Source organism: Vigna umbellata, chromosome 1 (genome assembly GCF_029865625.1).
Source record: "Vigna umbellata cultivar VRB3 chromosome 1, Vumbellata_1.0, whole genome shotgun sequence".
In the NCBI taxonomy this organism is placed as follows: Eukaryota; Viridiplantae; Streptophyta; class Magnoliopsida; order Fabales; family Fabaceae; genus Vigna; species Vigna umbellata.
Genome location: NC_142165.1, coordinates 105,791,959 through 105,808,710, shown reverse-complemented (window position 1 = coordinate 105,808,710; position 16,752 = coordinate 105,791,959). Strand labels below are relative to the sequence as shown.

Sequence of the window (16,752 nt, the reverse complement as noted above, 5' to 3'; positions counted from 1 at the left end):
TATATTAATGGCCGACATGTTTTTTATTTTCCAAATGGTTATCATAGTATTTTTTTATATTATTTAAGTGGGAGAATGTAAACTATTTTAAATACTATAGATTACTATTAAATAATACTTAAAATATTATTGAAATTGTTTTTTTTCCTTAAAATAAAACACAAACTTTTTCTTTAAAAACTTTTTAGCCAGCTTTAATCTGATGTCACGTGAATATCATTAGCCACACCGTCTTAGAATAATTAATGAATCAATTGGCGATGAATGCGCTACAACAATTACATAATAAATAAGATGGGCCCACATATTCCACCTCATATTTCTTTATGCACCTTTATATTCTTTTATAAATTTTCAAAATTATCTCTACGTTTCAGAGAAACCTTATATCTCATTTCTTTTCTTTAACGATCGGTTAAAAAAATCCTTTAACAAATTTCAAAATTTATGAAAAGATTTTTCAAGTTTTGAACAAATTTTAAAATTTATTAAAACTTTTAAAAAAATTCAATGAATTTCGAGATTCATTAGAGAATTTTTAATTTAATAAATTTTAAAATTTATTCAATTCTTTTTCAAAAACTTTAATAAATTTTGAAATTCGTTACTTGAAAAACTTTTCGATAAATTTCAAAATTTATTGAAGAAGTATATTTTTGAAATGTGGAAATACAGATAGAAAAGTGGAGAGTGGAGAGGTATAGAAGAAATACTTCATCTGCATTACAAAGCCCAAAAGAAAATGACGATAGATCCACTAGAAAGCCCGTAAAGTAATTTGATAAAAAAATATTTCTATAAATTCTATTTAACAATAGAAAATTAAATTTCACACAAAATAAATACATTAATACATATAAATCCGATAATTTCAATAATAAATAACGTCCTCTATGATATAACTGAATATGTCTGTCAAAACATATAACTTCTAAAATCATTAGTAATCTTATTATTTTAAATCTAACTCAACATATATGCATAATTGACAATTTAAATACAAGACTAGGTTTCATATTAAATAAAAAAGAATTATTTATAAATCAGAAGATCAATCAACTTTTTATTTTAAATTTTATCAGTGTTATATTTTTTCAGTAATCTTTCCATAAATTCAATATAAATAATGTTTGAATGTATTTAAAATTATTAAACTGTTTTATTTATAGTGGACATGATAAATACATCATGGTAACAACAAGGATCTTGAACATTGTTTACATAACACATTATTATTTGTTTAATAAATTGTAAAAATATAACAGTCTGATGCATAAATTAATTGGGATCGGGTGATTAGAAAGTGAATCCATAGAGTTTAAACTATACAATAGTTTCTGATCAGTGAAACCTTTGTCGTGTATCTTCTTCATTGGAGGCAGTGTTTTGGAGTGAGGACACAAAACTAGCAGACACGTTTTCATGGTTAGGAGGTGCTGGATCTTTCTGCAACATTCCCTTCTCCTCAAATGCTACACTGCTTTGGTATTTGTACCACTTTGCACACAACAGATAAACGAGAAAGTTAAGGAGGCTGAGTATAGCCAAGAACCAGTAGAATAATTCGACATGGTTTTGGTTCAAATCACGTCCCTCTAGCCACCCTTTCTTGCTCTTTCCGATTCTACCAGTTACCAAGTTGATGAGCTCAACAAAAGCTGTGCTCAAGAAGTAACCAATGGACAAGGAAAGAAAAGCAAATGAAGTGGAAAGAGAACGCATGCCATGAGGAGCTTCTTTGTAGAAAAACTCCAACAACCCCACCAGTGTGAACATGTCAGCTATGCCAAAGATTGCGTAGTGGAAAGAGAGCCAGAAGAGGCTGATACGGTGCTCGTTGTGATCATTGAATTCGTGCTTCCTCTTCACTTCTATCAACCCTGCTATCACCATTGAGATTGCTGACAAAACAAGGCCAACCCCAACTCTCTGTAGCTCTGTTATTCCATTGGGGTGACCGGTGATTCTCCTCACTAAAGGTACAAAAACAAATTCGTAGACTGGTATCAAAAGGGTCATGAATACTAAAGGAATTATGGGAATGGAAGCTGCTGGGATTTTAAGTTTGCCCATGTATGTGTTCATCAGGGTTCCTTGTTGGATGGAGAAGGTTTGCAACTGGGCTAAGCACGTGTTCATGATGATGGTGCTCAGAAGAATAGGCATCATCCTTGTCAGAATCTTCACTTCTTCAACTTGTGTCACTGTGCAGACTTTCCATTTCCTTGCCTCCATGCCTTCAGGTAGAACAGCAGCTTTATCTAGAACACTGTTTGTGGACAAAACAAGTATTAAATATGCGTTTCTCTTGCATATGAGTGCTACAAAATGCCTCTTGAAGTAGTTCGCTGTTTAAAAAACTGAAATTAGTATAGCAGAAACCGTTTAGATAGTAGAAAGTCCAACCTGAATTGGTCAGTGTGAGGGATGATTTTTTTCATGAAATTAGAGTCATTGCTTTGCATTTCATACAACTCATCAGAATCCACGGGTACTTTCACCCTCCAGTTCTTTATTGTGACCACCAGCACCTGCAAGAACAATCTCAAATGAAACTTGAAAGAACTTGAATATCAATGAAACATGGAGGGGAATGCAGAGACCTGTAAAACACTTAACAATGGACTCTCTCCTGGCACCCTGGTACGATAGAATTTCTTTCCCGAGACAATGCAAAGAAGACCGGCAGCTGAACATGTGAGAGACATGATAAAACCTATGTACCAATGACGTTCTGTGCTCTCATAAACTACAAAGATGACTCCTATGCTGGCCCCAACTGTAATGCTAAACAAGAACCAATTGAAGAAACTGGCTAGTTGTACGCGTTCTTTTGGTTTCTTCTCGTCAAATTGATCAGCTCCAAGAGCAGGTACACAGCCTCTGATTCCACCACCACCAAGTGCCAGCAAGTATATGGAAGCGTAAAAGAGCAAAGCCTTTGTGCCATGCACACATCTTGATTTTAAACATGGATCAGGCTGAAGTTTCTGGTCGTGAGATTGAATCACAAGTAGGGAGTATCCCTGCCATTCAAAAATATCAAGATTAACTCAATGAGGAAAACTTACTTTTCCTTTTGATGGGTCTATTTATTGGTATAAAGATTACATAAACTTAGCATGACATGAATCTAATTCACATTAGAAGAAGTTCACACCACTTTTAATTCAAAATCTCAATTAATTTTTTTCATATAGTATATTTCACATCTCAAGTACATATGAAATGCGTGTTGAAAAATGTACATTAAAAGATATATTTCTAGCATTTCTGTACTTGAAGTATTTAAGTTTTGATCCTGAAATTAAAACTAAGCAGCTCAGTGTTGTTTATACTTTACCAACAATTGAATTAAGCCAAAGAGGATGCAAGCGTTGAGGCGATTCATATAGGTATCAGAGACGAAGCCTCCAAGAACCGTCAGCAAGAAAGCAGTACCCAACAAGTTTGTTGTGGTGGTTGCAGAGCCAGAGTAGTCAAAATGTATGACATTCATGAAATATAAAACCAAGCTCACCATGTTGGCCACAAAGCCTATGTTATCTAACAACATCATTGCTGCAGTAAAAAACCAATGAATTTGCCTTTGTTAAACAGACTATTCCATTTTACTTCAAGAAAGTTTTAAAAAAAGCTGAACGAGGAGAACATAGTTTACCCACCAAAGATGAAATATGTGGCTCTATATCCTCCTTGTCTCGTAGTCTTATCTGCTTGGTACTCAACATCTCCCACCTTATCCTCAGCTTTCAAATCCTGCAGTGTAAAACATCGCATTCAATTAACCAAATGAATAAACATCTAAGAGTGATCTGATTTGTTAATGAGCATGCAGAATCATTTTTGAACTATTTGAATGAGCCAAAGATAAACAGATAACAAAAGGGATGTGGATAATGTATAATATATATGAACCAGAAAACTGTAAACCCTTATACGGGCAAAGTCTAAAACTGCATATTGCAGGCAATATGCAGATAGTTACCATGACTCCCGAATGGAATGTTACAGCTTGAAAGCAGCAACAACTCTGAGAGAAATAGGAAGGAAAGCTTGCTTGTAGTGCAATCCGTTTGAAAAGTGTGCTTTATTTATAATGATCACCCAGTTGCTTTCATGACAAGGGTGACAGAAAACTTGCTAATGAGTAATCATACAATGCTTTGTAAGAAGGGATATCTCCATTGGCTGGTAGTGTTGGCATAGTATGCTAAACCGGCTGTAAAAATTAGTAAAAATAAGAGTATCTTTAAGAGAAAGATGGTGATGATGATGATGATGATGTGATAACTTGGACAAAACCTACCACTGACTTTGCTAAAGCCAAACATATGCTAAAGGTAGTTTTGGAATTTTTTGAGGTTTGATCTGATTGATAACATTGTCCGCCCATAAACTGCACCAAACTATAAATGTTTCATTGCTGACAAAACAAAGCAGAAGTGATCCAACAACATCGTTAATATCAGAGCCTCCCATCTCTATTATGCAACAGTGCATCTTTTATCTCTTCTCTTAACTTTCATGCATTGTGATATTTACAGCGCTAATAACAACTGTCATATGTGTGTAAATAATAAATTAAAGAAATCTGTAGTGTACAAAATATGCTTGCTAAATGAAAATTCGCATGTAATACTAATAGAACACTTACTAAAATAAAATTACTGTATCGATGATAACTAATCGAAATCAAAATAAGATTAAATATGTTTTCCAATCCTATCATGTTATAAAAGGGATTCACTAGTGTAAGAAGTCTTTGTACTCTGGCTAAAAAAGGTTTTTTCTTATGTTAGAAATAGACTATATAAGTCGGTTTTAAACCCAACATAGAAATTCTACCTGGATAAAGAAAAATATACAATAAAAATTACTTTTATATCGACAAAGACCTTAATCGATATAAAATATGTTGATTAACATCACAACAGTCATCTTTTTTCATAAATACTTAAAAGAAACTATGTTTACTGTTCACCAATTTCCTTTAAGACTTCTTGCTCTTAGATACGCATCACTAAAAATCTACACAATTAACAATGGTTTAGTCAACAATCTTCTAGTGAACAATATATTTAATATTTGACTTATCAATTGTATATATTACCAAATTCTATAGTCAATAATGTTAGTATATATGATTCAATGCATGTAAAACATTCATCCAACAAATCAAATGAGTAGTGTTTCTGATATAAAAAGAGTTTCACATTAGGCTATAATATAATTTTGCATGTCCATAGATTGAAGTGATATTTTATATGATTTTTGTAAAGTTTAGGGATAAAATCTTTTATAATTTAGTTTCAAACGAAACACAAAAGAACAAAAAAATATATCACTTATTAAAAATAATATTAAAAATACAAGTATAAATATAAGTCTTATATTAAATAAAAATTAAGATGTTTACAAAAAGTTATCAATTTATTATCTTTTTTTGAAAGTGATGTTAAATATTTTATATATATTTAACTCAAGTCTTATTGATAATGAAAATATTGAGAAAATTTTGTAAACTCATTACTTTTCAAGATTTTTAATTCCGAATAATATTAAATATATTATATGAATTCGTTTTAAGTGTTATTATTATTAAATCACTTAAATAAATTTCTTTAAAAAGGTCAAGAATGTAAAAGGATTTAAATATAAATTTAAATTTTATATTGAATAAAATGAAAATATTGAACATAATATAAAAATTTATAAATTACATTCAAATTTCATTAATATTGCATATAATCCAAATACCTATGAATGACTAATATCATAATACCTCTACCGTACTAGTACTCGTGGTTGAGTAACCTGAAAAGTGCATCATTAATTAAACAACACTATTCATCTACTAGTTTTACTGTAAAATATAATTGTACATTGTATAATATATATATATATATTAAGTATTATCATTATTTTATAATTGTTAAAAATGATAGAAATATTTAATTAAAAAAATTCCTAAGTAAATAACTTCCTTTTTTAATTACTCAAACCAATTATATTAAATTGGATTGCTAAATATAGCAAAGATAATACTGACTTAATCCAATATAATTAAATTTAGTTAAATAAATCCTGACACAACCAACTACTTGCCAAAATATAGATGGTAAAAGTCCGTAGAAAAATCAAGTTCATGAAAATATTTTCTTAGATAGCGTCACCAAAAAATCATGCATTGATTGATTGGGTAAGAAAAAATCAATTTGAGTTGCAAATATTTCTATATTACATAATTAGTGGACAAAATTCGTTCAGCGGGAAAAACTCAAACTGTGAGAAACATGAACAAAAAATGTAAATGGATAGTATACGTATGCTATTCAGCGAACTGGTGATTTCAGTTCTGGATCATCCCTCCCTTCATCAAAATAGTAAATTGAGGCCAAACAAATTAATGCATCCGTCAAAATAAGATTGAACACGTCGAAAACAAACTTCGGAGCAAACAAACCCCAAACCTACAAAAATTATTAAGCATTGAGTAAACTGTACAAGCATCAAATATGGATATATGGGTAAATCAAACCTATTTTAAGTTAAAAATAGAAAATTTACCATCAGATGCCGCCTTTGGATTGTGACACATAGTATCGTGAAAGTGGTCGTCATTGCTGTTATGAGCCCATATGTTGTGTATATCTATATAAAACATTGAGTGGTTATTTCATTGAACAAGCAATGCATGCAATGATCAACTAGTAGATCTACTAATAAATGAAGAAAACTCACTTGAGACAATTGTGTGAAAACAAAATGCCTTCCGAGATTAGCCTGGTACTTGATTGCTACAAGAAACGGGAGTCCAAAAACTGGAAGAATGATAGAAAAGCCAAATGTATCAATAGTAAGGAGGATTGCTTGGCGAACAAGCACAAATTCTTCAAACCTGAAAATTAATCAGTCTCAATTATTTGATTTACAAAGTGTATAGCAATAATAACGACAGAGATGACCCTTTTAAAGCCAGTAACTAATTATTCGAACACAATAATAGGGTTGATTGTAATGGTTACATTTGTTTAGAGTCCCAACATACTTCCAAAGGAAAAGGAGTTCAATAATAATTATTTACCCTATAAATGCAGCACCGTAGCGGAGACCATCAAATGCACACCTGAAACCATAATTTTCAAAATTATTACAAGACAACGGGAATGCAGAACAGAGAGTTGCAATGTTATGCATACACCTACTAAAAATGATAATTATAACTCCAAAATTAAACTTTGAAAGTTACAGACATACCAGTGACCACTACAGAAGAAAAGACACGTAGCAAAGAGGCTCCATTGCATTATAGAAAAACTTCTCTGAGGTCCATCCTTACCACCTTCTATTTTAACAAACTTCATAATAAAACAACCTGGAACACATAGAAAATTAAACATTTCTTCACTAAAAAGCATGTTTGAGCTCATGAAAGAAATGAATTGGAGAATTATGCAGCAAGATATAGACAATTTATACAACACGAGCAAAAAAATAAAAAAGGAGCACCTCCAACCATGGACGCAAAAGCAACAATGGGACCCTGTTTTCCTGAGAGAAGAATGACAGTTGAACTCCACGCAGATAACATGGATGTTGTTTTTGCAACTAAATTTGTTTTGCAATCTAAATCGCTTTTCTTAAATAATTGACCAAATGTCAGAAAAAATAACTGCCCCAAAGCAATAGCATAAATGATTCTAGGAATATAAGTTCTTCCAATGCTTTGAGGTATCAATGCGCCATCAAATCTATTACTGTCTGTGATCCAATGAGCAATTATTAGCATATAACTTAATATAGTGCCCAGTATGACAAACTTCCATGGCCAATCAAAGAAGCAGCCACTGGTGGCCTTGTACAGCCAAGCTGCCAACATAATCAGAACAAGTATTGGGACAACTTCAGCTGCATAGTCCCAAACAGGTAAACCTGAGGCTATGTTGATGATCCATGAGGAATAGTCTTTCATAAAAGCAGATGTGGCAGCCTGCTTGGACAGCCCAACTTCAATTGCAAAACGGCAAAATGTGCTCAAAATAAGAAACCCAATGCTCTGCAGAAAACATAGACAGGTTAAAGAGCCATTATTTAATTATAATTCCAATGAAAATTCTATAGGCACACTTGCGTTAGAATGTCAGGAAATCCAGACATAAACTAAGCTTTTAGACAGAGGACAGAAATAAAAAACTAAACTAAACACATACTTCTATTAACAGCTTTCCCATGTTAACTGATTGGCGTAATGTCACAATTCCAGATGTGCTCAAAAGAAAATTCGCTACTTTCCCTTCCTCCACTGACAAAAAGATAGAGTGAAAAAATACAAGGACTATTTTAAAGATTCTGGATAAACAAAGTGGAGAGTATGTTGATAAAAACTGCACACTTACAGATATAACTGTTTGAAAGGAAACTGAATGCACGAATGCCCAGTAAAAAGATTGTAAGAATTGAGGCATTGCCCATCCACGAATCTCCATACGATGAAAATGTCCCATCATGCTCCTTGGTTGTCCTTAAAATGGTAAAAACTTGAAATATAAGTGATATTAACATGATTCCAATGCCAACTCCCATCATATTCAAATCAAATTCAGTCCATTTAGACCGAGCTAATTCAGTGACTGCTGTTAGGAACTTGAAGTATGCTTCAATTTGCTTCTTAAGTGCAGACACTGATGTATTGCTGTCATTTTGTCTATCAAGCAGAAGCTTTTTGGTGGAATGTGACCAATGATTCTCCGCTGCAGCATAGATGTTTGCTATTCGTGATAAGTCATCACGAGAAAATCCAACTGCTGATGAAGCTGAGTAAGCATCTACATATCTCTTCACCTAAACAAGGAGAAAATCACTATTCAAATGACTAAATGATATCTCACACACGCTCCTTACTGCTTATAGCATTATTGGTTGCCGTAATTAAATATCAAATGGTAGTAAAACCCAAGATTTCCCTACAGAATAATTAAGCTATTTTGAAAGCAAAAAAGACTCACGTTTTTTCTAATTAAATAATACATGTATGGTAAGTTTGTGAATAATATTTTTACATACAGCACCACAGCAGAAACCATCAAAATTTACTAGCACCACAAAAATGTCCTGCATTTATTGTTTATGAAAAAATAATGCTAGTATATTGAATATGAAACTCAGTTTACTTACAATACAAAAATGTCAAAGCATAAAGCATATTTTAAGAATAAATAAATCACGCATTGACACTGACAACGTTAAAGTTTTCTACATTGCTATCCAATAACAAGTAGTCATGTATGATAAATTAGTTGATTTGTATAGTAACCACCTTAAAGTTATAACAGGACTGATTTCTTATCAGTTGATAGTATAAAAAATTTTGCAATGACAATGCATATATGTACATACATATATGTGCGAGCATTTGTTAGTCCTCGTATGTTCAATTGGGATAGAAAATGCGGGATATGTTTGTTTCAGTCTAAAAAATATTAACATATTAAATAATTCACTTGTCTATCTTGGTGCTTGAGCAGCCTTTTTGTATCAACTAACAAGCTCCAACAGAAAACCGTTTTTTATAAAGTTAGCATGGGATTCTCAAAAGTCCAAACTGAGAATTTTGTTAAATGAGACAAGAAGAAGAAAGATTGCTGTTTTTTCAGGTCAACGAATATCACGAGGAGAAGAGAAAATGCTGCAACCAGGAAAGAGAGTATTCTAACTTTCGAATTGCACCATAAAGTCCGTTTCACAACTTTATAGCCAAAATTTGGGCAGAAAAAGTGTAGAAACAGTAACTTGTAATTAAGAATATAAGATTCAGCAAGTACCTGCCAAGAATTTATGCACAGCGCATTAGCATAATTATGCATCCAGACATCTGATTCTGACAGCTTTTGAGAGGCATTAGAACTCCAACTATCTGCTCCCAAAGCGTATAATTCGGGATTGATATAACCAATGCTGATCAACAAGAAAAAGACGTTAGTATCAACATAGTTATCAACACTATTTAAAATGTGCTCTAAAAGAAAATAAAAACCAGACATCAAAATAGAAGCTTCCAGATTGAAGAAATTAATGGAGAATAGGATTCAGGACATATAGAGAGGGACATCAAAGTGATCAATCAATAAGCCTTAAACTCAAGAAATCTTGAGGCTTATATACAAAAGATTAATGCTCTGATGCACAATATATTTGTTGGACTTAACTGAAAAAACTGCACAGATACTCCATTTCATAATTTTCATTTATCACATGTACCCGTGTGTGTGTGTCTGGATACGTGTGTGTTTTGATTGTTTCTATCAAGATTAAGTAGCAAGAATTTCTGAAGCCCTATGGCAAATCTAAATGCCAAATAATAGTTTTATGTGACCTCCCATGACTCTGGGAGCAAGAATTTTATTATATATTCATCTATTCTCTTAAATTTTTTTAAGAAAAAACAAATTTCAACCCCCTTCAACACCCAATGATTTTCTGTAAATTCTCAACACCAAATAACACTTAAAACAAATACTTTCATGCATAAATATCCTATGCCTTTGTAAACCACCTCAAAACATGAAATACTGAATCAAGATTGAGACCTAAACATCCTTCCACTTAACCCACAACTCATACCAGAAAACAGAATGTTACCGAAATAGAAAATTTTAGTCAATAGATCTAGCAAATTATATAGCTATACTGATATAAGACAAAGGAAGACGGTAGTAATATAGACAGGATGCTTACACTGCACCTTCCATATGGGAAAGGTACGCCAAGCAATGCTGAGATTGTTACTGCAAAGTCTAGCTGTAAAGGATGATAGGCAATTGGATACATACAGATATCAATATATTAAATTATATAAGAGGTGTTCAAAATGCCATTACAAAGTAAAAAAATTTGCTAACCTGCTGCATGGAGCTGAAACAAACATTCTTCCCATCCTGATATGTAATTTACCCAGAAAAATATTAAAATCCAAGCACAAAATTATAAAGATTAATGTCAGCTTCATAATTACATGGATCATGTAAAGACCTAAAAAATAGAGTGTTATAGAGCAGATTGGTGTATTAGAATAATGAGATAGATTATTTTACTTTAAAATAATCTTATAATATAAATAGAAATTTTATAACACTTCTCATTATTCTAAGAACATTTCATCTCTCTAGAACTCTATTCCTCAGAGTCCTCTGAATTCTCTCTACAATTTCTTCTTGCTGAGTTATCTGTTCAATGATCAGGAGGTGTCTAAGCGAGCCTGACGTTGAGGGCTTGATTTTGGACCGATCAAATTTTGTGTTCTTCAGCTGGTAAGTGGTTTCCATTTCTGTCCGTTCTTCTCTGGACTGTGAGCATGCAATGATTTTGTATTGCATGTGGTTAACTGGTCCTCTTTCAAATTCTAGCTCAAATTAGGTTCTAAGTGTTGTTCTCCATCACCAATTGGTAAGTTATAGGTTTCTGTTGAGTTTCCTTGCCGTGCAAGGTACGGTTGGAGCGTTCTGTGTTTGGGGTTGTTTATCTCTGAGGTAAGGGAAGCTAGGTTGTATTTTAATTATCAATTGGTGTTGTATGTGATGAATTCTGTGATTAAAGTGCTGTGCAGTTAAAAATTCAGCTTGTGAATGTATGTTCTTAACTGTTAAAATGGTGGAAATTGTGAAATGTGATTGATGAGCTGTTTTGGATTAATCTAAATGCCGTAATGTGTGCAAATTGGTGATTGTTATTGGCTGTAATATGTTGTAGTGTTGATGAAGTAAAGTGTAAAGTGATTTGGGCTGGTTTAGTGTATTTTTAGAGGAAGTGAGGTAGTGGAATTGAGTATTAGTGGTCAAGGGTTGTTAGTGACTGCTGGGGTAGTGTAGATAGGTCATATGTGACTGGTTTGAGTCATCAAAATGGTCAAAAACAGATTCCAAGTGGTAGAATTGGTTTTCAATCTCTAGGTTGATGAATTGGAGGTTTTAGAGTAGAGTTTGGTGCATAAACACTTTAGATTGGTGTTAGGAATGTTTAGAATCCTTTAGTCAAGTCTAATTTAGTATATACATCGAATTAGGAGTGTTAGAAGTTGACCAAGTTGAGTAGAATTGGTAAGGAGTGGTTGAGTTGTATAATTCTGCAAAATTTCGTTCTGCAGATTACGCAGACTCGCTGTGCGAATGGATTCGCATAGCGAGTTACCTTGGCGAGGTGCTCTCTGCCAATGTACCCACATAGCGAATGGGTGCGCTGTGCAAGTGAATTGAGAGGGTTGCTCTCTGTTTGTCAATCCGCATAGCGAGTCTAATCGTTATGCGACTGGTTGGGGTCTAGAAACATTATTCATTTTATTCGATCAGCGAGTGGGTCTCGCTTTGCGAGTGTTTGGGGGATCAAGTCTCTGGATGAGGTTCTTGCGTAGCGAATTGGGTCGCTATGTGAGGGGTTGGGGTCTGTTGTATTTTACAATTTTATTCGCATAGCAAGTTTAGTCGCTATGCGAGAGATCCAGAGTAGTTGGTCTCTATCTAGGGTTTTCGCAAGGCGAGTTAGGTCGTTGTGCGAGCAGCTTATGGTCTCGCTATGCGAAGGTGTGCGCTGTGCGAGAGGTACGTTCTAGTTCAAGTCTTGTGTATTCTTATGTTGTTTGATATGCATCAATAAGTGTTGTATGAAGTAAGTTGAAGTTGTATCATGTAATATTTGTGGTGATTGTGGTATGTTGTAATCAAAATTGTAAAGTTCAAGTGTGGTTTATGGACGTAATTCCATGATCCTCAAGGAGAGGATACATGGTGGTGCCCTATGTTATGATTCAAAGTGAAATCTCTAGTTGAGATTCAAGTAAGTTTAGAATGGATGCAGGAGCTTAGTCTTGGGGGTTATCCTGAAACTCCAATGGTCTTTCATTCTCAAGTAGAGAGGATTGATTCATGTCGTGAGGAGTAGCAGGAGGTCCTAGTCTTGGGTGCTTCCAGTATGGCCCAAGGTGAGTGATAACGGACTAAGCTCGTGAGTGTGGTAGTGTGAAACCCATTAGCAACGACTTTGCAAAGCAGTAGAAGCCACCACGAGTGCACGACCCGCCATAGCTTGGCAATCATTCTAAGTCCGGACAGTCAAAGTCAGTGTGGTGTTATGTGTGAAAAATTTAAGTGATGTGAATGAATAATATGTTTGTATGAATTTTATTGATTGGATGTATGATTAATTCTCTTTTAAACTAGCTTACCCTGTTGTATGCTTGTGTTTTGTATGTTTCTGCTGTTTTTCTTCTACGATGACCATCCTTTGGATGTGAGCAGCGGAAGAAGAAGTTTCCCTGGAGCAAGCTTTGGAGGGAGGTGATGCTGCTGAGTAGTAGCCTAGTTCAATAGAACTTTGTGTATAGTTTTGAGTAGACTTTAGTCTGTGTATAAAGTTTTAAATTTATAGTTGTTTTTGGATGACTGTAAAGGTATCACTTTATGCTTTAGATGGATAACTGTACTATTTTATCATGCATGTTGCTTCTCTTTATTATAGTTTACACTATATATATTGGGATGTTACAGATCACACTACCTATAAAGAATGAATATTTATCCGAGTGTATCCTTTAAGCTAGATAGCCATGAAGTCAGCGTTATAGTTTACTAGAGGTCCTCTCAATAACTTATTTATACATAAGTATACATTATTTATCCACTCCCAATTATGCTCTCCATTCCTTGATTTTTCTTGCACTAAAGGTAATGGGCATGTGCAAGAGGAAGCAAAAGATTGTTGAAATTCGGAGAGAGATAAAAGAAACTTGGAAGACACCATGTTTATTGTCTATGTTTACACTTTAAAAGGAATAGTAAATACCAGATCCTGTTGACAAGAACAAGAATCATATTCTGCAGGTACAGAAGAAAGAGGCTTCTTAAAACTCATGGCAAAAAGGGCAGTTTCAACCTGCATGATTTCATCACCAGTATCCTAAGTCAAATTGGGAAAAATTTATAAATGAAAAAAAAAAAGCATATGAAAAGACACTATAAGTGCTGCACACACCTCTTCAGCACTCCCACCACCATGATCACCATTTAATGTTTGTCCATGGTCACCCATGACCACAAGCAAAGTATTTTCATGTGAGCTCCCAGGTCCAGACTGATTTTCCAGAACTTCAATAACTCTCTAAAACAACTTACATTAGTTTGTTTATCAACCCATGGAAATCAGCAAATACTAAACCCAAAAATTTGGATAAAATATGAATACAAGATTACCACAAATATTTGGATAAAACATGAATACAAGATTAACACAAATATTGTAAATCAAGGATTACAAAAAAACTACCTCTAAGATGGTATTGTATTGCTCCAACTTTTCTATCATTGGGGTAGAGTCAACACCAAATATGTGTCCTGCATGATCCTGAACCAAACAGAATACCATACACAGCATCACGAAAATTGCTTATCAAAACAGTAAGGAGAACGAGAACAGGAATAACAAGTATAGAATGCTGATATTAGGTGTATAGCATTAAAAAATATCAAACATACCACTCCAAGAAAATGGGCAATAAGAACATCCCAATCTTCTTCATATAAGGATGGTAATAGGTGATCAATGCACCCATTGTCAACCTACAAAATAAACAACAATATTTCATATTCACTGAAATGATAGATTAAACAAAAAGACTAAAGCCACCCATACTCAATTCACATAGACTGCAAGGATTAAACGTCTAATCAAAAGTTGGGTTTAACACGACAGACGGCCTACCGTATGAAGATCTTTGACGTTAAAAGACGGGTATGGATAAGATCTTTCAAAATGATGAGGAAATAACTGAGTCCACGTATCATCCCCCATCATGACAACTTTCTTTCCATTTTGAACCAACTGCGATTGAGCACATAAATTAGCACAAATTTAACAAGAACCTGTTCCAATCTGGGATCAAAGTAGTGAAGCAATATTTGAATGACAAACATTACAGACAAGGTTTAAAAAAAACGACCACAATGTCAAGGACTCTCTACTCACTATGACTGCATCGCAACCTCAATTGTGTCCACAGGGCCTCATTTACCCACATATCAAGGATCGCAACGAAACCACAATCGCTACTACGACTCTAATATAAAACCTAGATTACAAGCAAGAAGCTAGAAAGAATACCTACCTGATTTATAAAATTATCTTCGACAATTGCCGGGGCACCAAAGCTATTACCAACATCGACGAAAGTCGGAAGTCCACCAGTTGTCAAACCCTACATCAGTTCAAGATACGAAACAAAAAAAAAATCCCGAATTCATAGACATTCAAAACAGTCTAGCAACTGAGAAGATTACAATACTAATTCATGATTATAACGATGAATTCATAAAAAAGAAATCGATTAGACCTTCAAGCGCTGCAAACTTGTGGTAGGCGGATCAGCAATGGCTTTGAAAATCCTTGCAGACAACGGTCGCGTCGCCGCCGCATTCTTCAAAACTGGCAGTTTATCCATCCACGGTTTCGACTCTGTCACATAACATAACGAACTCGTGAGAAAAAAAGAAAGAAAGCAAAAGAAATGGTTTAGCAAGTGAAGAATAGGTGAGATAGGTAACCTGCGAAGAAGGTACTGGGAACCACGAAATCAAACCTGAAACGTGAATCACAGAATAAAACGCGATTGATGAATGGTGGTAACTGTGAACATCGTCCAGACAGAGTAGTGTACCTGAGAGCATCAAGAACGATGAGGACAAGACGGTTGACTGCGGGTTTAGTCCAGCAAGATCCGTTGTTGGAAGAGAAGCAAGGGGAGCTTGACACGTCCGAACAATGACTGTGGTATGGAAGCTCGGTTCGGGTTAGGAGAAAACCGGCCGTGAAAAGGAGAATGGCAACGAGGTGGAGCAACAACGTCGCCCACAGTGGCCAAATGTATCCCCACTTCCCACGCTTCTGTCCTTCCACCGCCACCGCCACCGCCGCCGATGAAGACGTCGTTCCCGATTTCTTCATTTCACTACCCCGCTTCCGTCTACCAATCGATTCCTTCAACTTTGTCAAACTATTCCTAAATTCATCTTACAGTAATTAATAAATTCATAATTGATTGTTATTCGAGTTTAAATCTGTTTTATTTCTTTTCTATTTTGGAGGGAGATAATTATCTTTATTATATTTAATAAATAAAAGTATTTGTATTCATGTAACTTAAATTTACATTTTCATTTAAATCCCTATTTTAAACTTATGATTTTTGATTTTTTTAATATTAAAAATATAAACATAAAATGATATTTATAATTTTTAAACTTATAAAATCAAGTCTTCTAACTTTTTAAAATTATCCAATTGAATCCTTTGTGTTACATTAGAATTAATGTCGTGTATGTAGTATTTTTATTTTTTTATTATATACATGTTAAATTATCGTCGTGTCATGCCACACTAATTTATTATATTTAATTTAATTTTTATATTTAAAATTTTGATTCAATTTAATTTTAATTTTTTAAGTTAAAATAATTTTATTGTTGTTCAGTTAAATTAATAATTAAACTTAATTACAATTTTTATATATAAGAATCAAATCATTCCGACTAAATATTAAAATTAATTTTATTTTATATATTTTAATTTTAATAAAAAAATGCTTATTTTGAACTATTTCAAATATTAATATTTAAAAATTATAAATATCATTTTATGTTTATATTTTTAATATTAAAAAAAATCATAAGTTTAAAATAGGGATTTAAATGAAAATGTAAATTTAAGTTA

The 16,752-nt window shown here is 33.5% G+C and overlaps 2 protein-coding genes across 4 annotated transcripts; both read right to left on the bottom strand.

Moving 5' to 3' along the window:
- Window positions 1–1,143: 1,143 nt before the first annotated feature.
- On the bottom strand, window positions 1,144–4,187 carry LOC124838544 (protein NRT1/ PTR FAMILY 4.5-like). The gene is made up of 6 exons (XM_047314172.2): window positions 3,989–4,187; window positions 3,666–3,759; window positions 3,344–3,561; window positions 2,604–3,026; window positions 2,407–2,531; window positions 1,144–2,269 (listed from the first exon to the last, which is right to left on the bottom strand). The coding sequence occupies exons 1-6, from the start codon at window positions 3,989–3,991 to the stop codon at window positions 1,342–1,344; spliced, it is 1,791 nt and encodes a 596-aa protein (XP_047170128.2). The 5' UTR covers window positions 3,992–4,187; the 3' UTR covers window positions 1,144–1,341.
- A 1,958-nt stretch (window positions 4,188–6,145) lies between these two features.
- Window positions 6,146–16,041, bottom strand: LOC124838556 (Alkaline-phosphatase-like family protein). Of its 3 annotated transcripts, none has more exons than XM_047314183.2 (20): window positions 15,701–16,038; window positions 15,588–15,622; window positions 15,377–15,498; window positions 15,152–15,241; window positions 14,749–14,868; window positions 14,523–14,606; window positions 14,314–14,391; window positions 14,023–14,148; window positions 13,834–13,923; window positions 10,902–10,937; window positions 10,745–10,800; window positions 9,825–9,957; window positions 8,400–8,844; window positions 8,214–8,305; window positions 7,513–8,059; window positions 7,261–7,378; window positions 7,088–7,129; window positions 6,745–6,901; window positions 6,571–6,654; window positions 6,146–6,473 (listed from the first exon to the last, which is right to left on the bottom strand). In XM_047314183.2, the coding sequence occupies exons 1-20, from the start codon at window positions 15,985–15,987 to the stop codon at window positions 6,336–6,338; spliced, it is 2,880 nt and encodes a 959-aa protein (XP_047170139.1). In that variant the 5' UTR covers window positions 15,988–16,038; the 3' UTR covers window positions 6,146–6,335. The 3 variants fall into 3 exon arrangements, 2 of the variants coding, with proteins under 2 accessions (XP_047170139.1, XP_087961496.1); XM_088105370.1 differs by having other exon boundaries at window positions 15,588–15,601; XR_015783916.1 differs by having other exon boundaries at window positions 6,416–6,473; window positions 6,745–6,824; window positions 15,701–16,041.
- Window positions 16,042–16,752: the final 711 nt, after the last annotated feature.